Source organism: Penicillium roqueforti, assembly GCF_015533775.1.
Source record: "Penicillium roqueforti strain LCP96 04111 chromosome Unknown scaffold_40, whole genome shotgun sequence".
Taxonomy (NCBI): Eukaryota; Fungi; Ascomycota; class Eurotiomycetes; order Eurotiales; family Aspergillaceae; genus Penicillium; species Penicillium roqueforti.
The window spans coordinates 63,721-88,977 of NW_024067604.1; the positions used below are offsets into that span (position 1 = coordinate 63,721).

Genomic DNA, 25,257 nt, shown 5'->3' on the forward strand with positions numbered 1-25,257 from the left:
ATAACCCTGGTTATTGTGTATCTGTTTTTTTTTTTATTTCCTTTTGTCTATTTTTTTTCCCACACCACTTTTGCGGGGTTTTTTCGAGCTTTTCTGCCCCCCCCCCCCCCCCCCCTTGTCCAATCATTTCATACAAGCAGCTGCAGCTCATTTCCCCCAATGACTGCAGCTCCATGGTTTCCGACATTCGCTGAAGTGTTATCTAACTGACAGATCATGCAGTGACCGGACAGCTCCAGGAGATGGAGATGATCCGTCAGAAGGTCTATCAACTGGAACAGGCGCAGATCAAGATCAAGCAAGAGTTCGTCCCTCCTACCTTCTTGAAAGCTTGAATAACCCTTTCTGACATTACATTTTTCCTTTTTAGCTATGAAGCTGAGATCCGAATGCTGCGACACGAACTTGAGTCCCGTGGCGTGCAATCTATCCCTTCCCACATCGGCGGACCCGCGGCGGCTCATACAGCTCCTTCCCAGGCTCCCCCACCTGCCTTGGGCCACGGCCCCAGCAATCTGTTTGGCGGTATCATGACCAACCCACCAGGTAGTGGCCCCGGTCTTGCACCTTCCCTTCCCCAGGATCAGCAGCCTCCCCAGCATCCCCTTCAACAGCCTGCTTCGGTCGCTCAGCCTGGCGCGCCGCAACCCCAGCAGAGCTCCTTTGGAGGATATCCGGCTGGCGCTGCTGTGAACGGTATGTCGTTGTGTTTATGAAAGTTGTCGCCCAGTTTGCTGACCTGTTGGATTGTTCATCTCCTAGGCTATGGGCCGCCTCCACCTCCTACTGCATCCCCAGGCCCTGGTAAGGGCCGTGGTCGCGTTCCCCCAGGCCCCGGTACCCCCCAGCAAACGCACATCGCCTACCCGGATCCTCGTGCTTCCCCTCAGATCCCTCGCCCGACTCCTCCGAACCCCCCTCTCGGCCGCACAGCCGAACGTCCAGGAAATATGCTGGCAAACTGGAACCCCGATGATTTGCCTCCGTCGCAGAAGCGTGAGGGTTCTGATTGGTATGCCGTGTTCAACCCCGAGGTCCAGCGTGTTCTCGATGTGGAACTGGTACATCACTTGAACCACGACAGCGTCGTTTGCTGTGTGCGCTTTAGCCGTGACGGCAAATACTTGGCTACAGGCTGTAACCGCTCGGCTCAAATCTTCGACGTGACCACCGGTCAAAATGTGGCCACCTTGCAGGATGAAAACGTCGACAAGGACGGCGACTTATACATTCGCAGCGTTTGCTTCAGTCCGGATGGCAAATATCTTGCGACTGGTGCTGAAGATAAGCAGATTCGGGTAAGTCTTGAGATTATATGGAACCAGCTATGTAGGAAGATTACTGACTGAATGCGATTGGCTCTAGGTTTGGGATATCAACCAGCGCACCATCAAACATATCTTCAGTGGACACGAGCAGGACATCTACTCTTTGGACTTTGCTGGCAACGGTCGATTCATCGCCTCTGGCAGTGGAGATAAGACCGTGCGCCTTTGGGATATTCTCGACGGCAAGCTTGTCTACACCCTTAGCATTGAGGATGGTGTCACTACTGTGGCCATGTCTCCGGATGGCCGTTACGTAGCCGCGGGCTCGTTGGACAAGAGCGTGCGCGTTTGGGACACTACAACTGGATACCTGGTAGAACGCCTAGAGAGCCCAGATGGCCACAAGGACAGTGTTTACTCGGTCGCGTTTGCACCCAATGGCCGTGACCTTGTCAGTGGCAGTCTGGACAAGACTATCAAGCTCTGGGAGCTTACCGTTCCCCGGGGCATGCACCCTCACAGTGCCGTCAAGGGCGGCAAGTGTATTCGTACATTCGAGGGCCACAAGGTTAGATCTGAGATTACTTGAGCGAGATAGGCAGAAGCTAACCTTTTGACTACAATATAGGACTTTGTTCTCAGTGTGTGCCTGACACCCGACGGTGCTTGGGTGATGAGTGGTTCCAAGGACCGTGGTGTTCAGTTCTGGGACCCAGTGACTGGAAATGCCCAAATGATGCTTCAAGGCCACAAGAACTCTGGTGAGTTTCATACAATCCTAGCTTGCATTATCATCTCTGACTCTCTAACTCCGAATAGTCATCTCGGTTGCACCCAGTCCTACTGGCAACCTGTTCGCGACCGGCAGTGGAGACATGCGTGCACGAATCTGGAGGTGAGTTGTCCCGAGTGTGTTTCAGGATCGTAAGCTGACTTGTTTTCTAGATACTCGGCGTATACTGGACGATGAAAGGGTTGATCCTTTGGGCGCAATATGATGTTTTTGCTTTGGTGGGCTTTATTTATGCAGAATTTTGTTTCTATTCTTTACTTTATACACTTTGTGCGCTTTAGTGTATACGTGAATTCCCTTTTTCAATTTCAAAATCGCCATTCTTTACACCTGGTTTATTGTCATGTATGTTGTAGATGTAAAGGGCAGTGGTCACACGGACATTCTGGAAAGCTGAATCTCATCCCAACTACATCCCTGTCCGTCTGAATCACCACAGAGCCTCCGACATTTTGTACTCCGAAAGACTTGGAATACGGAATACGGAATACTCCGAATAATATTTTGTCAAAAGCTCGGTAATAAACACCTCAAATCCCCTACACCCCCTACGGAGACATGCTGATCCAAATCTCGTCAAAGCACCGAGCTAGGCTTAATGCGTATGCATAGTCTAGCCTTCGCCCATTCAGGAAGTAGTTCGTGAGGACTAGTCGCATCCCTGCAGGAACCATTCTTGACAAGTCCCGATACCTCATCTCGATGCAGGACGTGCAGGGTTACTCGTGTCAGATGGTCATGGCTGTCATTTCTCGGATCGTTCCCAGTATGGAGCTAAGACCACGAGTAGCTATGATCGACATGGCCCATGAGCCAAGCCATTCGCAGTTTAAGGGGGGAGGGGAAATATATCGACACTAATCCAAAGCCCGTGCTGATTGATTCCTCCTATTAAGGGCCACAATCGACTCCCACTTGGCTCAAAAGAGAGACAGAGACAGATCTCACTAGATGGGAGAGGTCAATTTGATTGGCTCTTCAGGAGATTCAGATCAGCCTGAATTTTCCAAAGCCTTGGGCGGCTAACTAGGATATTCGATGGGCTGAGATCGGACGCTATTGGCGACTATCGGGATGGCGCATCCTAGTACTCGTAATTACGGCCTAGCTAGCCATTGAGCGATTGCTGACTCCGAGATCGACTGAATAATCTACATGTCGACTGCAGGTCGATCACGGTCCACTTGCGAATTCATTGAAAGGCCCGGCCCGTCTCCTCGAGGGGAGATGCACAGCACGATGAGTTTGCGTGTTTTCTTTTTCTGAGATTATGAGTCTGACAGATGTCAGTCTCTTCAACAATATCAGTTACAGAAGTATCCAGAGAAGGAAGTATGGAAGAAGTATAGGGGAACGAGCTGAAGGCTTTCGTCGCCAGTCGCGGCTGCGAGTATATTCGTGTGACTGACACACATTTCACACCGAATGTATCAAAATACATTACGACTAATGAGAAATTACTATTCCTTGTGGTACAGGAATCGATGCGTCCAAAATGCATCTTCATAGACCATGCAATGCACCTCCAGTGCTTCAGGGCCTCAGGGCCAGGGCTCTCTAGGGCTCCCAAAGCTCCACGAAACCCCAGGAACCCCAGTTCGTCCCTTTGATTGGAATTCTTTTTTTCTTTTTCTATTATTTTCCGGTGGAGTCAGGTCGCCTCAATCGCCCAGGATCCCCGGCCCACGGAGATCGTCGAATCAGACACACTATACACAGTTGCATGTATCTCTGGCCTTGAACTGCCCTTCTTCCCCCCCCCTTTTTTCCCAATTTTTATAAATCGAATTACCAAACGTCATACAGGCGAAATGGGGCTTTTCAACTATTTCACCGGCTGACTCCCCTCCCCCTGTCGCCCCCGCCATTGCAGGTATATCTAGATCGGGAGGCGCCACGGTCGATGCGGAAGATCATCACTAGTTGTCAATCATTATATTTCTCGCTTTTCATGAATGACCTGCATATATTTGCTATTTCCTCTCCTCTTTATCTCACATATATACATCCAGATCTAACGGATTGCGCTTTGGCCGGCCGGTTTGTCTATTTTCCCCATCCTTGCTTCTTTCTGAGAACTCGTTGCCAGCCAGAACCCAAATATCACCGGGGATTGGGTCTCAGAGCATAGTCAAAGACTATTCAGAAAAAAAAAACTCCCCAGCACATCCCGAGGACAGGTATACATTGAGATACATTGGTATCTCGTTGGAGATCCGGAGGGAGAAGGTATCCTTACCTTTCTGAAAGATCCCGAGAGGAAGACCTCAAACAGTCATCAAGATGGAGACCTCAGAGCCCGTCTCTTACGACTTCCCTGGCCATGCCGTGAGTGCGTTTGCACACAGACGCTCGATAGACTCGACCCTGAGCCATAACTTTCCCTTCTATTCGCATCAAACAGCATCATACTCGCTGCATTACCAGACCTCAAGTAGCTTGCCTTACAGCTTCGGTCACTCTGTGGGTCACACACATGCACACTCGAATCCCTATCAGCAATACTTTGTCCATAGTCAGCACCCGTTACAGCCGCAACCACTGCGCACAACAGCACAACCGTTGCAGTCTCTTCCAGAGATTCGTCCGGCGAAGAACGCCATCAGCCATACAATCAAGTCTACTCCCGACCATGCTCCACGGGTGCATATCTCGACTGGAAGCCACAGTTCACCAGTCGGGGCAAAAAACGAGACGAAGCAAACCACCACTGATCTCGCCTTCTCAACCAACGTGGATGTCCTGATGAAGGCAATTCAGGCCAAGCATGCTTCATTACTGATCCAGCAATCGCTGCCAGCACTCCAGCATCCGGCACCCCCGGCACCACAGACTTATGCCGGATCCTACCCGACTGCCTCGCCAACGCCACCGCGGTACCCTGCCAATGAAACTCAGCCATCGCGGAGGAAGCGCAAGTACAACTGCACCCTCCCAGGCTGTGGTAAAAGCTTCGCGCAGAAAACACACCTAGAAATCCATATCAGGGCACACACGGGTGACAAGCCATTTGTGAGTACACTTGTCATATGTCTATCCAAATTGAATCAAATGTTTTAAGACAGCAACTAACCAGTTTGAATGGGGCAGATATGCAAGGAACCCTCATGCGGGCAGCGCTTCTCGCAGCAAGGCAACCTCAAGGTAAGCACATCACCAGCTGCCGCGCCAGGCGATTGCGATGCACGAGGCAGACACTGACATGTGTGCTAAAACCTAGACCCATCAGCGGCGACACACCGGCGAAAAACCCTTTCAATGTGACATCTGCCACAAGCCATTCGCTCAGCGAGGCAACCTCCGCGCTCACAGGCTCACCCATGATCAATCTAAACGGTTTGACTGCCGTTTAGATGAATGTGGCAAGCAGTTCACCCAGTTAGGCAACCTCAAGGTAAGTTTTTGTCCTCCTTATGATAACCCTCCATCAATACTTCCATACAACACCACCGTTTAAGCCAACCCATGCTAACTAACCCCTTATCCCAAAACAGTCACACCAAAACAAATTCCACGCAGCAACACTCCACAATCTAACGATCCGGTTCTCACAAATGGCCGAGAATGGACCGATGAACATGAATGCGGCAGATCGCGATCTCTGGATATATTTCGCCGGGCTATACAAAAACAGCAACAAGGGCATCAAGGGCCGTGGCAAGGACCGGCGAATCTCAATGACGAGACGGTCTGACCCAAAGAGTAGATGTGCCCCCGTGGATCGAGTCCTCATGGACCGAATACAGTCTGTTGGGTCTGAGGAGGGCGTTTCGAAGATGCAGTTGCAGATGCAGATGCGCCGTGGGAGCTTTGAGGATGGCTTCTCCGTTTATAATACTTCTAGCAGTGATGGCGATGATGGGGATTCCTATTATATTGAGCGCAAGCCTCATGTTCATGTTCATGGCCATAGCCATGGTCATGGGCATTGATTGGGTTTGGTTTCGGACATTTCTTTTCATTCTTTTTTATATTGCTTTGTATTTATCTACTGATGACCCCTTTCTGATATCCCTGTTCTTATTTCTTACTGGTTTCCATGTGGCTTCCACAATTAATTCCCTTTTTGTTATTGTTCTATCTCATTGTCTTCTGGATCCAAGTCCTACTTGGATTTCACTCTTTTTCTCATTCTTTTCCTTTGGGTTTATCAAGATGTACACGATTTACGAAGACTTTCATATGTATTTTGAATTTGGGATATCCCCGCGTTAGGGTTGTACGGTTGAATCAACATGGTCTTGGGGTGTTTCTTTTTTTTTTTCTAGTTTTGTACAACTTCAGTGGTGTAGGTCGGCAACCCGCATATTCGTTGTGTCTCGAGAAGAATCGAGAAAGGTTAATTTGGAATAATCGGAGAGAGATTTTCATATTTCTGTCAGCCATTCAAAGACCCGGAGTTGGAGTGTACAATACAGAGGAGCAATGGAGAAAAAGGCAGAAAAAGGCTCTCCGGGACATAAGTCATTTAATGAAAAAGCTCAAAGAGATCAAATGCGAGAACGCAGCATGCATAAGCTAATACCTCATCGAGATGGCATCCATATTTGTGACAGCTCTATTGCGCATCGGCATCGGCAATATCCAAATCTCCATCCGCAGCACCCTCCCGCACAGAAACAGGCGGGGCCTGGGTGCCGAGGGGAGTGGCGTTAGCCAGGGCATCAGAGATGAAGGATTCCTCGACGGCAGCTTTTCTCCGGAACACGCGGAGCCAGCGACGACCCCATTGGCGGATGATGGCGTCCTCGGGGAGAGTGCCGCTGCCATCACCGCGCTCCATCAGCTCATCGTTGCTTCCCGCGGCGATGGAGACGATAGAGTCCTCGATGTACTTGAAGAGGGCTTGCATGTCTGTGCGCTCGCTCGCGAGGGTCTCGTCGATGACGCTAAGCTGGGGCTCGTAGAGGCCGGGCTGGACGCGGGCGGCGACGATCTGGCGCATGCGGTTAGTGACCTTGCCTACGGTGGCGGAGATCATCTCGAAGATGTGGGGCTTTGCGAGGATGGTTCCTGCCGCGACAGACTCGGAGAGAGCCCATTCGAGGACGGAGAGCGGGCTGAGGATGGTGTAGTTAAGCAGCTTGTCGATGATGTTGATAGCAATACCAGGCTGATCGACCCAGTACTCCATGACGGAGGTGATTATTTGGCAGCGGGCGTGTGGCGATTCCGTGCCGATGGCCAGAAGACGGTCTTTGCTCCGTTCGATGCATGACAAAACGTGAGAGAGCGATTTCGACCCGACGAAGCAGAGTGATGTTACGAATGCATCTGTCGAGGGGATCTTGGGGTCGTCAACGCCCTGGCTTTTGGCCTGGTCTTCAATGGCGGTGATGACGGGCTGGATTTCTTCGTCGCTAGCCTTCTTCCGAATAAGCTGCATGAGTTCTTGTCCTTCTTTGGAATATGGTGCCACTGGAAGTTCAGGTTAGCCACATTCTCTGCCATTTGGGCCACGAATTAAATTTACTTTCGGAGGAATATTTGAATTCCGGGGTATCCTTCTCTTTGCCTGCTGTGATCAACTTGGGGTAGGGATCAGGAAGAGTTCCCTTAATGCGCTGAGCGAAGCTCAACCGAATTTCCTTGTCCAAAGCACCATGGATGAACGCCATTCTTGGATCAATGGAGGGCAGATCAAGATCGTCGGCCCTGTGAAATTGTTAATGACCGATTACACCGTGTAGAAGCTGACATTGTCGACTTACCACTCGCTCCATTTCCATGTAAACCCAAAGTTGCTCAAGTGGTGCGCAAACCAGTCCAGGAAACGGTTGCTAAGCTCCAAATCCATTGTTTCCAGGCTGTTATACAAGAATCGGATTGCACGACCCAAACTCGGCGCAATTGCTGCAGGGGCGATCTTGCAGCACTCGGTGAGAACAGAGTGATAGTAGACCAGTTTGTGTTCCGACGCTGGCAATTGGAATAGCTGCGAGAAGACTGCGTCCACTGCCACATCCTCGGGCTTCCACGGCTGCACCTCTCCGATGAGCTCGCGCATTCGGTCGAAAGGCGTGGCGCGCTTCACGAATGTGGTAGAGGTAAAATAGCAGTCGATATCGATCAGGAACTTGGCCGTAGCAACGCGGTTGAAGTCAAGGAGGTTAATGGTGTCTACCAGTGCATCCCGAATAAGCGAAGAGGAGATGTCTGTGATCGCAGGGACGGTGTCTACTTCTTGGTTGGCATACACCGAAAGGTAGACCTCTGGGAAGAGAGGACGCGCGCCGTTCGGTACAGGATTAGGCACGGTGATCGTGGGGAAAGGAACCTTGGTCACCGACTCGAAAGACTTGGGCTCATCCGTCTCGGCGTCAGGGACATCGTTCCAAGGACGAGGGAGGCACTTAAGCTCCCAGCCCCGGTTGGCCTCCCCTTGAAGTTGAGTCTGCATCAAACTGATAACACTTTGACCAGCTGCCTCCTGATTCTCCTCGGGGCTGAATGTGTTCACCAGATCGACGAGGGCGTGCGGCGTAGACGCAATAATGTCGGTCTTCTCCAGAAGTGCGGAAGCCTGGGCTTCGAAGCCAGTGGCGGGGGACAGCATGACATAAGGAATGGTGAACTGAATGATCTTTACCAATTCAAGGCCAAGAAGCTAGAAGCTGTTAGATGAGGTTCACATCACAGGTCGATTAATCCCAACTTACATCTTCCGAAGAGGCAGTCTGAAGATCGACTGCACGAGCGAACAGCTCTTCCAGAAGAGGGAAGATGCCATCACCCTCATAGACTGGCTGGAGAATACCCAGAAAGCGAATAAGAAGCTTGACTTCACGCCATGCGCCAATGTCGATATACTTCTGCAAGGCCTCAGCTGCCTTGCTCAAAACCTCGGATCCAAGCTCAGGCTTGAGACCATGTGCGACCAGGACCGTGCCGGCGATAAAAGGAATTTTCATGGGTTGTTCGAGAACGCTGCAGATATCCAAGTTAGTAATACTCCGAAGTGGTTGAGTACACCGACACGTACAGATCAAGGGAGATGTTGACAAAGTCGCGGCGGATCTCCTCGTCGTCGTAGTTATCCGTGACTGTCTTCGCAATACCCTGGACGTCATCTTCTGCTCTGCGAGCAGCCTATTAATGAGACATAAGCGTTAGTTCATATCCACCATTTGTAGAGCGCAATGCGCGCGGCGGAAAAAAAAAAAAAAACGAGGCGCGTACCGATTCCGCGATGGTCAACAACTGCCGTCGCACCTGGACGAACAATGGCTCTTCATATCTGCGTCTTTGGGGGCGGCGATCAAAGTCATCATCATCTGTAAGAATTACAGCCAAGTTAGCGTGTTGTTTGGGAAGCTTAGATTCATGTTCTCACCTCTGTAGCGACGTTTGCGCCCACCCCTGTAGCCCTGGTTTCGTCGGTCGTTTTCGGCCATTATGTTCTGGAATCAATCCAATGAGCCAGTGTAATACCAGATTGCTATCGTAGAGACAGTGATTCTGGGGAAGTAGAAAACGAGGGTGACAGCTAGCTTGAGGTGAATGGGGAGCTCGGAAGGGGAAATTGAAGTTCCGGACCCGGTGCCCCTGCGGGAAGTATCTCAACGGACCAGACATGTAACGAACGACACTACTAGGTCACTACATAGGTATTAGACAATGTAGGATAATTGAATATTCCTCACATACTAGAAAATTACACCGTTCAAATCCTATTGATTCTTTACGCATTACCCCAAAGAAAAAGAAAATTGTCTGCTTGAGAACTGGAATGACATATAGCTCATGGCCGGTAAGTCGGAGGACCGGGGAACCAGCCGAGCCCGATGAATCTGATACAAGGATATTGCGAACAAAAAAAAAAGAAAGCAAGGACGCAAAGGGAAGAACGAACGGGGATTCTAGCGCTGCAAGACGAGAGATTGACCATAGAAGGGTCCTCCCTAAACGTGCGTGTATCCAAAGAAATCTTCAAGATCTCCGATGCATTTGTGGGAAGATTCACCCCTCCGGAGGCGAGATCGACTTGCTGCGTCTGGAGGTTCTTCCCCTCGACCGATGAAACTATGCAGTGTCCGACCCCCAAAGGCAGACGTGCACAGAAAGGGTATCACTTTTTCCTCCCGAGAGCTGTCTCAGACACCTCAAAATAAACTCCAGGCCATGACCTCCCATTGCGTGAAAACCATCAACCTTTACCACCCCGAAGAAACATGGTTTCCGCTTCCCAGCCATTAAAGGATGCACTTTTCCCATCTCATACCATTCCCTGCTCATTCCAGTTCCAAGGATCCACCATGTCCGGGGCGGAGGCATACCGAGTCCCCGACGAAAAAGAAAAAAAAGACAAGGCAGTGCAATCTCAATTCAGAGCTTACCCGAGATCATGGAACTTGGTTGGCAGGTCGAATCTCACGCAAAGTGCAGATGGCGGCACAACGAACATACGTATCCCTCGCGGAGGGCGGAGGACACTCTCTGGTCAACTCAATCAAGGTGTGCAAGCATCTCCTCCTTGGTAAGGGGTTTGAAGGTATCGAGGCCGAGGCCGCGAGCTTCGAGGGCTGGGCGAGCGTGAGGGGGAATCATCTGGGCGTTGAGTTCAGGGGCAATCGAAAGTTCTAGATGGTGGATTAGTGGGGGTTGTGTCTAGAGAGGGCGGGAGATTGTACCATGTTGTGAGAAATCGAAAAGGGCGGGGAGATCCTTAGGGGGGTTGTTGTGGTGGCGCGAGTCCGGTAGCCGAGTGTTGGGGTCGCGGAGCTCATCGAAGAAGGGGTGGCACATGGCTTCCACCGCGGACAACCGTTGTGTCGGGGTGTATTCCAGAAGGGCGGAGATGAGGTCAATAGCCTCGGGTGGCGCCTTACGGAAAACCTAGTACGGTCAGCACCATTACGGACCGGGGGTACGGGGGTCATAAAATACCTTGTTGAAGGGATGGGGCTTGATTTGAGGGAACTTGTGCTCCATATAGTTGGGGTTCATGGTGCGGATTTGTTCTCGAGTTGGGGTGCCCAAAACCTTGATGATTTCCACCAGCTGGTCAATGCCCGATTCACCGGGGAAGAGGGGCTGTCCAAGCATCAATTCCGCCATCACACAACCAGTGGACCAAACATCTAGGACAGTAATGGTTAGAACTCAATATGGTTTTGGGCAGACAAAAGGGATATTCACCAATCTTTGTTGTGTAGTTGGTCGCGCCAAAGATTAATTCGGGCGCCCGGTAGTAGCGAGAGCAGATGTATGACACGTTGGGCTCGTTTTCGATCAGAATCTTAGCGGATCCGAAATCGCAGAGCTTCAGAATACCCGTGGCGGGATCTAAAAGGAGGTTCTGAGGCTTGATATCCCGGTGGCAGATACCCTGTGAGTGGATGTAGGCCAGCGACCGGAACAGTTGGTAGATGTAAAGCTTGACCTCTAGCATGGGCATGGTAGTCTTGAGTTTGTTGAAGTAACGCGATGCGCGGTACACGGTCTCGGGCACATACTCGAGGACGAGGTTAAGGTAGACTTCATCTTTCTATTTGAGGGGGAGATCGGGGGCACGGTCAGCCCACGGGGAACGGGGAACGGGGGACGGGAAGACGATCGGGCGGGACACCCAGGAGACACATACCCTGTCGCCATTGGAGTAGTAAAAGGCTTTGAGTTCGACGATGTTAGGATGGCGCACGATCCGCATGATCTGCAGCTCACGGTTCTGCGAGAGACTGGGGTTAGTCCAACACACACACACACAGAGAGAGGTCTCCAGAGTGAGAGAAGCCGATTTGATTTACCTTGAACCGCTTATCCTGGAGGACTCTCTTGATGGCAGCATCTTCCCCGCTCGGAGCCATCTTGGTCTGAAACACGACACCGAAGGAGCCATTGCCCACGATCTTGCACTGGGTGTAGGAGATCTCCTTGGATTCGCCAGTCAGTCCATCCTGGACCTTCTCCCGGATGACCTCTGGACGCGGTCAGTTGTCTCCCGATTAAAAAGGCGATTGATATATCTTACCACCCATGCGCAAAGTCGGGAACAATCCGGGTCGATTTTGTGACATCGCGGCGATAGATAGAGATGTGAAGGGGAGAAGACCGTTTTGGGTGGTAAACCGGGGTGGAGTAGGGAGGGGCGGAAGGACCGATGGGAAAGGAAGCAAAATGGCACACCCGGGAGCCAAGAATGTAGTAAAAGTAGGGAAGAGGAAGAAGAATGAGAGAGGAGAAGGTGGGCAACTTTGCGTAGAGAATGTTCAACCAATGAAGTCGAATCGAGTGAAATAAGACGGGTTAGACTAGGGAAGGTTAGGTAAAATTGGGGCGGGTTCAGGGCCAAAAGAAAGGTGACGTTGATGGAATGGAGTTCCTTTCTTTCTGGTCCTTTTTCACGTGTTTTTTTTTTTTTTTGGATCTGATTCTTGAGTTGTGTGAAAGAAACAAATTCAGGAGGGAGGATTCACGATCAAAGCCAATTGTCTTGGGGTTTGAGCAATTCGGGAGGGGAAAAGAGGAAAAAGAGAGGGGCGGGAGAGCTACAAGGTCAAGTTGAAATCCAACTTTCTCAGGTAATGGGAGTTGGTTTTTTTTTTTTTGTGTTTTATAAGTTACATACATAGCATACATATACATGTAGTTAATCACTATTGAACTACCACTATTTACCAGTCACTATTATCTCGAATCAAGATGCAATTCTCGATTATTCCTTACAGTATAGTATTGTCACTGACCGTATTTCCACGTCGGGAGATGATATCATACGTGATGGCGTAATTACCATACCGTAAAACCAAAGAAAAGACTTTGGAGAAAGCGGAGTCTCCGGGGTAGTGGGAATATAACGAGCTATACATAGTATCATGGACAGACTCAATCTGTTTATAGCCTAACACCCCTAACATCCCATACAAAAGAAACAGGATGTCGGGTGACCCAACGGTGATTTTCCCTGGAACCACCGTTATTGGCCATTACTGTACTGTAAGCGGTCTTTGCTATCACGAGACCAGCTGACCTCGAAAAAAAAGGAGCTTGGGCCGAGAGACGGCCCCAGCGACAATGGGAGCTGGAGGCACTAGTTATTCCAGCTTCTATAACTAATAATATCGACTAGTATACTACTAACGACAGACTAGCTAAATCATTTTTGGCTTTCTATCTGTGTCGCTGCATAACAGGGACATTCCGAGAAAAATAATAATAATTAACACACCGGTAATTGGGATCCAGACCGAGCGGTTGGAAAGCCATATACAATAGTCACAGCTCTTCGGCCCGGATAATCCATCGGAATTGAAAGGGGCTCCCGTTGCACTTCCATTCTTTCGAGGGATCTCGATGCTATCAAGTGCATTGGTGCAGGGGTTCCTTGGCATGTGAGTCGAAGCTATCTCAGCCGACGCCATCGTTGGGATTCCAGCCGTAGTCCCGTCCATGCAGTCTCTTGTACCAAAGATCTGGACCGGCAGGCAGAATGAGATGTATCAGAAAGACAATAAATTATGAATTCAGGTATTAAGTGGGAAAAAGAAACCCTCTGATGAAGGGGGGAGGAATGTTGGTTCCTGGCACCAGCTCAGGTACTAAAGAGGACTGAACTCCGTAGGGATGCACCAGGCTTAAACGGTTAACGTTGAGGAGCTTACCTGGTGTATTGTATTGTATTGTATTGGTATTTACTGGTATTTGAGCGTGACATTTGGATTTGATTGGCAACGCATTTATTATTTATGATCAACTACCATATACAATAGTTATAGTATTCTCTTCCCCTAACTCTATAGATGCTCAGCAAATTCGCCCAGCAAGATCATTTGTCATATCTTAGCATTCCAAAGAAATATCTACATTCTCGCCATCTACTCCGTAAATTTAAACTATAGCTTCCCCTCATCGACGTCACCAGACCGAGAGCAGGTGACCATGGCTGACGGATCCGAATCGCCACAGTTCAACTTGTCATGCGACATTAGTTAATCTGCTTGACACGAGGCAAAACAGAATTTGACGCCCCATCAGCAGGGGTCTGACGCCGTCAACCTGAAATATCCAGAACCATGCATCGGTACCACGACTGCAGGTGTACACTCGGGATTCCGATATGTCCATCGGGTCTCGGCTAACAAGATGCCCAGCCATTTGCTGACGCTACTCAATATCAATCAGCAATGGATCGAACTGCTTACCTTTTAAGGATAGTGGATTCCATTCAATATCCAATACTGACCCAGCCTGGGAACCCACACATCATAGACCCTTGGACGTCCATATCCACCGTATACATCCCCGACAATGTATCCAATGTATAAAATTGCACAATGTGCATACCAGTAGCACTATTGTTTCACGGACCCGGGATGAGAATCGGGTGTGTTCCTGGCAAAAGCAACACCTCCCGGCACTGGCATGATGTTTAAAATGTCAATGCATATGCATGGGAGGAAACCGTCGGAATGCCAGCCCAATAGTGCACCGTCGGCATGTACAGATCATGAAAGCATGGAAGCAAGGAACGGCATTCCATTCGAGGTCTCTATCAGACACGTGGGTGATATCGCAGGCTAAGTATAATGAGATATAAGATGTACGAATAGCACTTGGCGTCTTCCAGGTTGAAAGTGATACTTACGGTGTACATCGTACCCAAGATTCAAGCAATTATGCGAATCATCCTAGAGGCTATTGGTTCAATCTCCAAATTGGATCCAGTCTTCCACGCTACGGGTTCATGACGATCTAAATCTACCGATCTGTTGAAAAGCACACATTGCGTCTATTCATATTCATATTCCAACATAGAAGAACCTTAGTAGATATCATAGTTAGTTACTGTATGATTACATGATTCTCCGGCCGAGGAACAAGTATCGTTTACATGCCAAGGTATACAACCCTGGGCAAGACCTCCATGGTACTCCGTACCGGTAGAACGAAATACAATTCTAAATCGCCCAACCTACCAATGAACCTCAGGGGAATGAATGTGTCTTGTGGACACGCTACCCACATTCATTTCCAGAAATCATATTATTGAGAACAGCATGTCCTATGTTGTGTATTACCAAAACTAAGCCTGTCAATTGGGCCGACACACTCGGACCCCCTCTAAACTGTAATTTCCTTTCTCTTCCTTTTCAATTTTTTTCATTTCATTCTGCTTTCAATTCTGATTCGCCTAGAAGATTATTCCCGGGGTCAGCCATTTATCCGGAACATACATCCTTAGGTGCATATCCGGCCTCGAAGATGACTGGCCAGTCCCTTCTACATAGGGCAACCGCCAAGTTCAAAAAAAGGACAAAGCCCTAAAAAGAGGGTGGAACGGGGAATATGATGTCACTGGAGTCAGATAATTAGCGTCTGAACGACTATCAACCGCGGGACTTCCAATAGCGAGGCAGCACTCCAACCCAGCCACACTCCAAGCAGGGAACTGGGTGCGTATGGCCCATCTACGACTGCCATCGGGCTGGAATATGGAGTAAGTGGCTGAAGATCCCACATGTCATATGGGAGCGAAAGTGCCATAGCACACCGTGCCTAAATCTCGTCTGCACCGTACCTCATTTTCTATTCCAGGACAAACACCCCACAATAACCCTCCGTATCATTTTCGAGAGCGAAACATGGGAGACCCAACATATAAACGAACCCACTTTATCGAGAAACTTAGTCCCATAATGAAGTGGAGAAGAAAGCAGAGACGGTTCCCATTCTAGGAGATGCATAAGGCCACTGCTGCACTCCGGAGTCGTCTACCAATTGCAGGAGGTGCTCCAGTGCCCACTGCATATAGTGGAGCGATGTTGGATGGATTCGTCTGATTTGTCTTGGAAAATGCCATCGTTCGTCCCGGTCACCGCTTTGGGTGTATGCGGGCATTATCCGGGACTATTTTCCTCTCCGCTTTGTGTCTTGTTTGATATCTGCGGATAAAGTACGAAGTACAGCTTTGTCTTTAGTTATGAGAAATAATTGAAAATTCCTTCAAAGAAAGATCAATATAGATGTTGAATGGTCTGATTTTTGGCAATGCCAACGCATAGTTCACTACGGAGTATACATTGATCCACATGGACAAAGAGTTGACCGCACCATGGACATCCTTAGCAAGAAACACTTCACAATGAAATCATTACAATTGACTCAACTTAACCAAACTCAACTAAATCAAAACTTGTTTTACATTGGCCCCTCTATGATGCGAAAAACATAACCAGAGCTATCTGCAGGCGCAGCCATGCATCCCAGGCCTGGCAATCCCATAGACCCAAAACATGGCCATGCAAGGAAATGAACTGGAAAGATAGCAAGGAGACACAAGATATCAGACCACAGGCCAAACAGAGATGCAGCATCAGGTGGTAATGGAAAAGGAAATCAAAGAACCGGAGTGTGAATCTATACAAAAAAAACGTTGGAATCTCCAGGGCGCCAAACAACTGGCCACCTGCACCAGCAACCCAAATTCAAGAGGATATACCGAGGAAGAGAGACAAACATATGTCATTTCAGACATGAGAGTGAAGAACTACTAAAACATGGGGGGTGAAAGGGTTATTATCTCGGGCGATGCGAGAGGAGAGATTTAGAAGGGAGGAGGGATCATGGTAGCAGGGTCAACCTTGTCCTGCTGCTCCATGACATCCTCACCAGCAAGCTCAAGGGAGACAGCAAGACCGAGCTTGGCCGTTTGCTAGAAAGAAAAGAAGATAATTAGCATTGACATCAATAGGAATTTAAAAAAGATATGTCGCTTACCTTGGCCTGGTCGATCTCACCAGCGAAGGAGAGAGAGATGGGCATAGCAATACGCTTCTCAAGGAGACAGCTGACCTTGCCGGTGCTGTCAACCTGGGCGCGGAACGAAGACGCACGGAAGTCGTACTTGGCACCAATGGCAGTGGTACCGTCACGAGAAGGACCACCCATCATAAGAGTAGCGGGAGAGGGTTGGAGTTGGAGGTTCATGTCAATACCAGCCTCAACACGCTCGGACAGCTTGCGCCAGTAAGTGGCGTTGAAAGTGCCCTGGGCCTGGAGCTGAGCGGTACCAATCCAGTCCTCACCCTTATACTTGGCGGAGTAGGACAGAGCTGTCTCGGGGCGAGCGGTGATGGCCTGGCGTTGCCAGATAGCCTCGAAACCAAGAGCGAGGCTGGGGGTGATGGACTGCAAGTAGCTGCCGACGAAGATACCGGTGAGACCACCCTCGAGGAGAGAGGGGTTGAAGGCCTTGAGGGACGCGGAGAAGTCACGGCCAGTGTAGTCGTTATCTATCTGGACCAAGCCCTGGCTACCGCCGTTCATGATCTGAGCATTGGTCTTGGTGACAAGGGCCTGGTTCCAGCGGTAGTTGGCGACGGCGGCGAGGGCACCGTCACTTCCGTAGTTACCCTGCATAAACACCTATCGGGGGACGATATGTTAAATACTGATATTTGTGGTGATCGGCATCGCATGGAATAGTTGTCCTTACCCTGGGGCTTCCGTACATGGCGGAGAAAGCATATGGAGGCAGATTGCCGGTTGAGCCCATAGAGAAGGCATGCGACACACGGAAAAGAGGGGACATGCCGAAGACCTTGGTCAGGTCTGCCCGGAGACCGGAGAACATGAAGTTGGTCAATAGAACATCCTTCTGCACTTCCCTGGCCAGGTTATCGACAGTGCCGGGGTTGGGTAGGTTGAGCAAGGCCCTTCGGTCGGAGAACGAGGAGTATGCATCGTTAATAGCCGCAGCGGCAGGGTTCTCTGTGAGAAAGGAGAGAGATGATAGGTAATCGGCCATTTTGGTTGAAATCTGATAATTGACGAATAATTAGGTGTCGTCACGCGTGTTACTCGGTCTCAATTGAGACTCGGGGGAAAACACAAAAGAATAGAGAATAAAAGGGATTGAGACCAGCCCGAGGATCTGGGACGAACAAACGTCTCAGATGACCTTGATAAAATAGAGTAAAAAGGGCTGGATCTGATGCGCTCGGGAGTGTAGGAGAAGCAATTCAAGACTTCTAAGCTGTGAAAAATGCTAGTCACCTGCCTCGGCGTCTTTGGTTGCTGCCGTTCACCGGGATATTACATAAGCTGCTTCGGGCTCTCCCGGTTCAGGCAAGACCGGAGGGATTGGGAAGGATTGGGGGGATTTGACCTGATATCAATTGATCTTTGCAGTGTGCTTCTTTCTTTTCCATTCTATTTGGTGTGGAATTGTGCTTGCATCACTTTGCATATTGCAGCCTGAAAAACGAGGCAAATAAAAGCCCATGAGCTGCACCTGATAGTTATCTGAGCCTTAATCGATTACCTATACCGCCTCTCAGGTACCTTCCTTGTTCCTTGTTTCTCGCTCCCTTCACTGTCTTGCCATCGGCTGACGTGACTAGGAATATCTGGTCTCTCTCAGAGCTATCGATCGATACCCCTGACACGCTGGATACTGAATCTTGTGATATCTCAACATCTCAAGGTTGCGCCACCTCGACATCCCACCATGGACACTTTACTGTAAGCCTGCCTTTCCCTCTTCCCAATCTCATGTCTTCTCCATGAGAGTTGAAATGTTGTCTTGTGTGTGCTTTTTGCTTGACAATAATGTCAGGAAAAAGGAGAAAAGAAGAAGAGAAAGCACGAGCCATACCCTGGCCGAAGAGTGTAGCCTGATGTGGATTTGAACTGACATCATATAGCACCGCTGAGATTGTGGCCAACTCCCCACGATTCCGTCGCAAGTCCTCAATCTTTGTCGATGCAATTCATGACTTGCCGGAAAAGGCGGATTTGGCTCCGGCCCAGCTGTACAGCACCGAATCTGGTCGGCTTTTCCATTCGGGCCGCATTGTGATCATTACCGTCGGCTTGCCTGCCAGAGGCAAAACGTATGAAACTTCTTAACATTGAGATTAGTGTTGCGCGGTGAACTAATTACAACTCTATGACAGACATATCTCAGTAGCTTTGGCACGATACCTGCGATGGTATGCCTTACTCCTGTGATTTGCGCATTTACAGGTATGCTGATGCATTGATAGGCTTGGTGTCAAAACCAGAATCTTCCATCTAGGCGACTACCGTCGTGCCACAATTCCATTTGGCGAGGACATGCCAGATGATTATTTCTATGTCAATGGTAGGCATGGTATCCTGAGCTACCTGAATGACCATATTGACATTTCCGTTTAGCGACTGCCAAGTCCGTTCTTCTACGCCAAAAGATTGTGAGAAAATGCCGAGAAGACATCTATCACTTTTTGAATCATGAAAATGGTCAAATAGCGATATATGATGCCGTCAACCCGCTAGTCTCAGGACGGCGCTCGCTTGCCAAGGAGTTTGCGAAGCATGATATCGAGGCAAGTCAGAGTTGATCATTTGAATCTTTGACAATAGACTAATTATCTTTTACCAGACCCTGTTCATTGAGTCGTGGTGTGACGACGAACGCATCATTGAAGAGAATGTTCGCAGAGTCAAGATCTCCTCCCCTGATGTGAGTCTCATGTATATATTGGCATTGAATGGAAACTGACAAACTATGCTAGTACGTCTCGTGGAAATCAGAAGATGCCGTGAAGCATTACTTGAACCGTATCTATTCTCGGATCCCCCAATTCCAGACCATGGAGGAAAAGGACTTGAACTTTATCAAGGTACGCGCAATTGATTCTTTCCTATTCCCATTACTCACCCAAATACAGATGATCAATGCCGGCGAGAGATTGATTGTCAACAATCGAAGCTTCGGTTATCTCTCTAACCGTATCGTCTTCTATCTTCTAAATCTCCATATCAAATCGAGACGCACGTACTTCGCTCGGGTAGGTCACCTACAGTCCATATTGTACGATGCAAAAATCCTGACATTTTACCTAGGCTGGCGTTTCGCTAGACGCAGGTTCATACAAAGCCGATACTTCGCTATCGGATCAGGGGGAAGACTACGCCAAGAAAATGACGGCACGTCTTCTAGCTCACCGGGAAGAAGAAAAGCAAGCAATGATTGAACGAGGAGAGACTGGCTATGAGTCAAGGCCCTTGAAGGTTTGGACTTCCACACGCCGCAGAACAGTGGAAACCGCAAAGTACTTCCATGAAAACGGATATAAAGTCCGACAGAGGTCCCAATTGAGCCAACTGAACCCTGGTGTTTGTGAGAAGATGTCTGAGGATCGTATCCGAGCAGAGTTTGGTGACGAGGTTGCTAAGCACGAGCTTGATCCCTACCACCACCGTTATCCACGGGCAGAGGTAGGCCTTGACCAACCCCCCCTCAAAGTGTGTAACTGCTGACCATTTGCACTAGTCCTATCATGACTTGGCTGTTCGCCTCGAGCCAATTATTCTTGAATTGGAGAGGGAGCAAACCGATCTGCTCATCATTGCACACGAGAGTGTCTTGAGGGTTTTGTATGGCTATCTCATGGCCTGCAATGCTGCAGACATTCCGTTCCTTGAATTCCCTCGCGATGAGATCATTGAGGTAAATTGGACTTTGGGTTGGATTAATATCTATGGTTAATTGACACTATTGCAGATCCTTCCCGAGAGCTATCAGAACGAGGCACAGCGAATCCATATCCCCGACCTCCCCGAAGAGATTATCCCGGCCTCTCCAGAGGATTTGAAGATCCCAGTGCCCCCAAGTGGGGTGGTATCACCGGCGCAAGGGCTTGGTAGCCCAGATGGTCAAGTAACCCCACAGAGTGGTCATCGAACACCCAGTGGAATCCGAACACCGCGTGAGCGCGAACGGATCTCACAACAGCATGTTGAAGATGTGGTCTAGGTAAAAGTCCACGCTTTATGTTGCCCTCACATTCTTCCAGCCCACTTCGAATCAAGTTTTTTTTTGTCTTAATTGCGTTGATAATATCAATACAATCAATCATGTTTAACCGCCATGTAAAGTTGAGACAAAAACAATGTTATCTCCTTGTTGAAGTTCATATGTCTCTTCGCCTTCGAGTTCCCAATCGGCATCGTTGATGAGGACGAGAATTCCTGGTCGTCTGTCGAACCATTAATACTGTTCAACCCCCGAAGTTATGTTGACATACACATTGTCCTCCATGATGAACATGTCTATCCTTTGATCCTTCATGAGGTTGTTGACCAGGTATTTAAGCAGGTATGAGATGTTTGGCCGGCTGCCGTCCTCTAAACGAGCAGGCAGAACAACCTTATGCTTACGCTCATTTCCGAATAGCAATTCTAAGCCGCCGCTATCGAAGAATCAATTATCAGCAGAGCTTGATCAATTGAAGGAAAGATTTGACGTACGTAAACTCGACGGTGATAGAGATGGGGAACTCTCCCTGGTCCGCATTTGAAGTATCAGCCATGGCGTTGTAGACGAAGGTGAATATAGAGCATATAGGAGTTATCTCTGCTTATTGAGAAGAATGTAAAGAGATCACAAGTCGAGTCTGTTGAGAAGATGGAGGGGCTAGGCGGAGACACCTCTTATCGATAAGCCCCAATTTTCCCGCAATTTCTTTGCGGCTTTCCTCCAATTGATTCCCCCAGTACAGCAGCACAGACAGACAAAGGGTTCATAAGCCCTCATAGTACTCTATGGTCGCCGTCGACACAGAATATATCAGCGTGGGGGGAAACCGGCACCCTGGTGCCGCGGATTGGGATGCGCAGACAGGCTTGCTCGCCTTCGGTGCGGACAACAATGTCGCCTTATGGGATCCTCTAGTAGGTCTATTGAGAACAATTGCGCATTGATAACGACAAGCTGACACTTAACCAAGGACAAGAATGATCGTGGCATCCATGCTCTGCTTGTGGGCCATACCGACAAAGTCAGCGTCGTTCGATTTTATACATGCCCCGCCTCAGGAACGAGATTTATCGTCACCGGCTCCGTCGACCGCACAATACGGGTATGGAAAAAAGACGATGCCGATCCCCACAACTATGTACTTGCATCTACCCTTGAGGGTCACACGGGCTCCGTGAATGCGATTGCTGTCGCCGATGGAACGGATATCATCGCATCTGGAGCGGCTGATGGGACGGTCCGGACCTGGAGAATAAATGCACAGGATGGGTTGAAATGCGAGCTACTTGAAATGATCACAATGGTACCAAGGTTCTTCCCACTATCTCTATCATTGCAGGGACTTGAAGGCGACTCGGACAAGCCATTGGTGTTGGCCGTTGCAGGTACAACGACCAAGGTTCATATTTACGTCTCGGAAACCTCCATCGGCAAGCCAGAATTCAAGCATCGGGCCGTACTTGGGGGACATGAAGCCTGGATTAAGGCTCTTGCGTTCACTCAGGACAAGCAGAGCAACGGCGATATCCTGCTAGCGTCTGCAAGTCAAGACAGATACATCCGTCTCTGGCGACTTCGTCGGGGTGAAGCAAGTGTACCTGCTCCAATAGACGATACAGATCCTCTGCTTGGAGGAATGGAGCCTACGCTATCGAACAAAGCCCATGAGTTTGAGGCTGCAGGATCGAAATACTCAATTACTTTCGAGGCTCTTCTCTTTGGGCATGAAGATTGGATTTATACTATTGCGTGGAATCCTGATTCGAAGCGGCAGCAACTTCTTTCGGCATCGGCTGATAATACCATCACAATTTGGGAACAAGACCAAGCATCAGGCGTCTGGATGTCCACAGAGAGAATGGGAGAGATCAGTGTCCAAAAAGGATCTACCACGGCGACTGGTAGTGCAGGTGGCTTCTGGATTGGGCTCTGGTCACCAGATGGGAGGCAGGTGGTAAGTCTTGGCCGGACAGGAAGTTGGAGAGTTTGGCGACTTGAGTCCGACTCGGATATTTGGGTACAGAGGTTTGGTATTTCGGGTCATGTGCGCTCCGCAAACGGTTTACAATGGGAGCCCACTGGAGGCTACCTGCTTTCAACGAGTTCAGACCAAACCACGCGGCTTCATGCAAAGTGGGTACGGGGAAATACAGGTTCATGGCATGAATTTTCCCGCCCTCAGATTCATGGGTACGATTTGAACTGTGTCGATACTCTGGGTCCCTCACAGTTCGTGACTGGTGCAGAGGAGAAGCTCTTGCGTGTGTTCAACGAGCCCAAACAAATTGCTCAGTTGCTCGAGAGACTCACTGGGTTCAAACAATCGAATGATCAGGACCTCCCAGACACTGCTGAGATTCCAGTGCTGGGTCTTTCGAACAAGGCACTTGGAGATGAGGCACCAGTGGAAGAGGACGGGGAAAAAGCCCCAACTGAGGCGCCAGTCGCCTCTGCCTTGCTAGCTGCCAACCACCCGCCGCTGGAGGACCAGTTGTCTCGTTACACCTTGTGGCCGGAGCATGAAAAGCTCTATGGCCATGGTTATGAGATATCAGCAGTGGCAGTAAGCCATGACCGTAGGCTCATTGCTACTGCCTGCAAGGCCAGCTCGATTGACCATGCGGTAATTCGCCTCTACGATACGTCAGACTGGCATGAGATCAAGCCTTCTCTCACTGCGCACTCGTTAACCATCACGGACCTCTCATTCTCGAGTGACGATCGTTATCTTCTCAGTGTTGGACGAGATCGCCAATGGGCGGTCTTCCAGCGGAGCGATACAGACCCAACTACCTTTACAAACTTCAGCTTGAACCCTAAGGGTCACTCTCGAATGATCCTAGGTGCGGCCTGGGCCCCAGCTACAACAGACTATGTCTTTGCTACGGCAGGACGTGACAAATCTGTGAAGATCTGGCAAAAGTCTGAAGACACTTTCGTTTGCAAAACGACCGTGGCCCTGACATCGGCCGTCTCAGAAATTGCTTTCTTGCCCATAATATACAAAGGCACATACGTTATTGCTGTCGGCGAGGATAATGGTGTCATCTCCATCCACCGGAGTGCTGCTGATACCCTCGAAGCACAGCACGTCGTGACCATTGACAAAGAGGTCTCGCCCTCAAAGACGATTACTCAATTATCATGGCGACCAGTGCCGGCTGCAGAGGATAGCAGAGATCGATTCGAATTGGCGGTGGCAAGTGAAGACACGTCCACACGGATATATGCTATCTCGAACATGCTCTCATGATTTATACGAGAACCAAGATAGTTTTACCTAGGCAGCCGCCCTTTATGAGTCATGATGGTTGAGATATCCTTTTAATGTCTTTGTAGATAGATGTCCCTTCGGTAATCCTTTGAGATCCTTTGAGATGTCTGTAAATGTCTATTTAATATCAGACGCAAACCAATGTACAATTCGTACAAAACTATCGAAATATATGTTGTTGTACGTGGGAAGTGAAGGAACATCATGCAGGGTCATTAAATTACTCCAAGGTGAAAAAAGAACATCGTATGCCGTTGAGAAACTAAGCCTCCTTCTTGACCTCATCACTACCAGATTCTTTACAGGGGCCCTGGGTGGTTTCCTCCTGTTTTGGTTCGTCCCCAATCAAGAGATTCTCTACGAAGTCGGCGCTTCCATCTCCCCTAATTTTCTCTAGGAACCGAAGGAGAAGCTCTGATTCGGACCGAGAGACCTGCACTAATATCGAAAGCAGGTCAGGCTCCACGCTAGAGCTACCCCGAGTAGCGGTAATGGTGCCCACTAGAATCACCTACAAGTTAGCATATGTCCTTTGAACAATATTTAGAGTAAGCCCTATAGATGTTGGGGGTGGGGTTGAGCTATAAATGCACAATTCAAACATCGTAACGTTGAACTGACAGATCATCTCAGTAGCAGGTACAGGCCGAATACTTAGGCTAAACCTATAAGCCGAACCCATAGAATACAACCGCAGGACGAGCCTACAGCTCAAACCAGAAAAACGATGCTCGGAGGTATATAGAAAGGAACCGGATTTTATAAATTGAGAAGGTTCACATACCAGACTGGGCGAAGGAAGAAGGGCGAGGAGGGAGGTTGTTGCGGGCTAAGTACGCATTGTTAGGACATGTCTCGATGGTTCTTGATGCCATCCACTAATCAAGTGGTGTCAAATGACTGATTTCGCTTGTTTCAAGGGCGATTGCAAGGCAAACCACATATTCCAAGGAATCAAGCCCAAGATAGGGTTGGGTGTATGAAGATTACATACCTGTGCGATTTTGACCACCACGGTAGCTACGATGAGTCTTCTTGTGGGGGTTGGTCTTCTGATTCTACCAAAGACTCATTAATAAGATGACTCCTAGAATGTCCTATAGGGTGGCTTTACCTGGGAGGGCTTGTATGCTGCCATCATGGAGATGTTATTGGCCATGGCCGTGTCTCTCAGACAGGC

General features: G+C 49.2%; 8 protein-coding genes across 8 annotated transcripts in view; 4 read left to right on the forward strand and 4 right to left on the reverse strand.

The window, feature by feature from the left end:
• The window catches only part of rcoA (uncharacterized protein), a gene marked incomplete at both ends in the record, with an annotated part of 2,450 nt that extends 212 nt beyond the window's left edge, over positions 1–2,238 (forward strand). The window contains 7 exons of the mRNA XM_039077218.1: positions 214–304; positions 371–696; positions 763–1,298; positions 1,366–1,836; positions 1,897–2,029; positions 2,088–2,163; positions 2,214–2,238. Of these exons, the coding sequence (XP_038924977.1) occupies positions 214–304; positions 371–696; positions 763–1,298; positions 1,366–1,836; positions 1,897–2,029; positions 2,088–2,163; positions 2,214–2,238 (1,658 nt within the window). The remainder of the gene's footprint in view (positions 1–213; positions 305–370; positions 697–762; positions 1,299–1,365; positions 1,837–1,896; positions 2,030–2,087; positions 2,164–2,213) is intronic.
• Positions 2,239–4,344: 2,106 nt separating this feature from the next.
• LCP9604111_9011 (C2H2-type zinc finger protein) lies at positions 4,345–5,993 on the forward strand (the record flags this gene model as incomplete). The annotated part of the gene is made up of 4 exons (XM_039077219.1): positions 4,345–5,073; positions 5,152–5,205; positions 5,282–5,455; positions 5,556–5,993. 4 exons carry the CDS (start codon positions 4,345–4,347, stop codon positions 5,991–5,993), a joined length of 1,395 nt encoding a protein of 464 aa, XP_038924978.1.
• Positions 5,994–6,619: 626 nt separating this feature from the next.
• On the reverse strand, positions 6,620–9,455 carry LCP9604111_9012 (NCBP1 family protein; the record flags this gene model as incomplete). The annotated part of the gene is made up of 7 exons (XM_039077220.1): positions 6,620–7,479; positions 7,535–7,716; positions 7,773–8,668; positions 8,721–8,988; positions 9,044–9,150; positions 9,241–9,335; positions 9,395–9,455. The coding sequence occupies 7 exons, from the start codon at positions 9,453–9,455 to the stop codon at positions 6,620–6,622; spliced, it is 2,469 nt and encodes an 822-aa protein (XP_038924979.1).
• Positions 9,456–10,506: 1,051 nt separating this feature from the next.
• Positions 10,507–12,077, reverse strand: LCP9604111_9013 (GSK family serine/threonine-protein kinase; the record flags this gene model as incomplete). The annotated part of the gene is made up of 7 exons (XM_039077221.1): positions 10,507–10,640; positions 10,692–10,896; positions 10,948–11,141; positions 11,200–11,548; positions 11,645–11,728; positions 11,808–11,980; positions 12,032–12,077. 7 exons carry the CDS (start codon positions 12,075–12,077, stop codon positions 10,507–10,509), a joined length of 1,185 nt encoding a protein of 394 aa, XP_038924980.1.
• A 4,526-nt stretch (positions 12,078–16,603) lies between these two features.
• Positions 16,604–17,806, reverse strand: tom40 (TOM complex pore protein TOM40; the record flags this gene model as incomplete). Its single annotated transcript, XM_039077222.1, has 3 exons — positions 16,604–16,711; positions 16,777–17,424; positions 17,495–17,806. The coding sequence occupies 3 exons, from the start codon at positions 17,804–17,806 to the stop codon at positions 16,604–16,606; spliced, it is 1,068 nt and encodes a 355-aa protein (XP_038924981.1).
• A 237-nt stretch (positions 17,807–18,043) lies between these two features.
• LCP9604111_9015 (bifunctional fructose-2,6-bisphosphate 2-phosphatase/6-phosphofructo-2-kinase) lies at positions 18,044–20,800 on the forward strand (the record flags this gene model as incomplete). Its single annotated transcript, XM_039077223.1, has 13 exons — positions 18,044–18,071; positions 18,309–18,338; positions 18,402–18,522; positions 18,705–18,893; positions 18,957–18,992; positions 19,047–19,144; positions 19,198–19,367; positions 19,424–19,504; positions 19,557–19,664; positions 19,713–19,832; positions 19,888–20,262; positions 20,318–20,494; positions 20,549–20,800. 13 exons carry the CDS (start codon positions 18,044–18,046, stop codon positions 20,798–20,800), a joined length of 1,785 nt encoding a protein of 594 aa, XP_038924982.1.
• Positions 20,801–20,905: 105 nt separating this feature from the next.
• On the reverse strand, positions 20,906–21,356 carry LCP9604111_9016 (ubiquitin-related modifier 1; the record flags this gene model as incomplete). The annotated part of the gene is made up of 3 exons (XM_039077224.1): positions 20,906–21,023; positions 21,072–21,236; positions 21,295–21,356. The coding sequence occupies 3 exons, from the start codon at positions 21,354–21,356 to the stop codon at positions 20,906–20,908; spliced, it is 345 nt and encodes a 114-aa protein (XP_038924983.1).
• Positions 21,357–21,588: 232 nt separating this feature from the next.
• Positions 21,589–24,056, forward strand: LCP9604111_9017 (Elongator subunit ELP2; the record flags this gene model as incomplete). Its single annotated transcript, XM_039077225.1, has 3 exons — positions 21,589–21,717; positions 21,774–22,757; positions 22,827–24,056. The coding sequence occupies 3 exons, from the start codon at positions 21,589–21,591 to the stop codon at positions 24,054–24,056; spliced, it is 2,343 nt and encodes a 780-aa protein (XP_038924984.1).
• Positions 24,057–25,257: the final 1,201 nt, after the last annotated feature.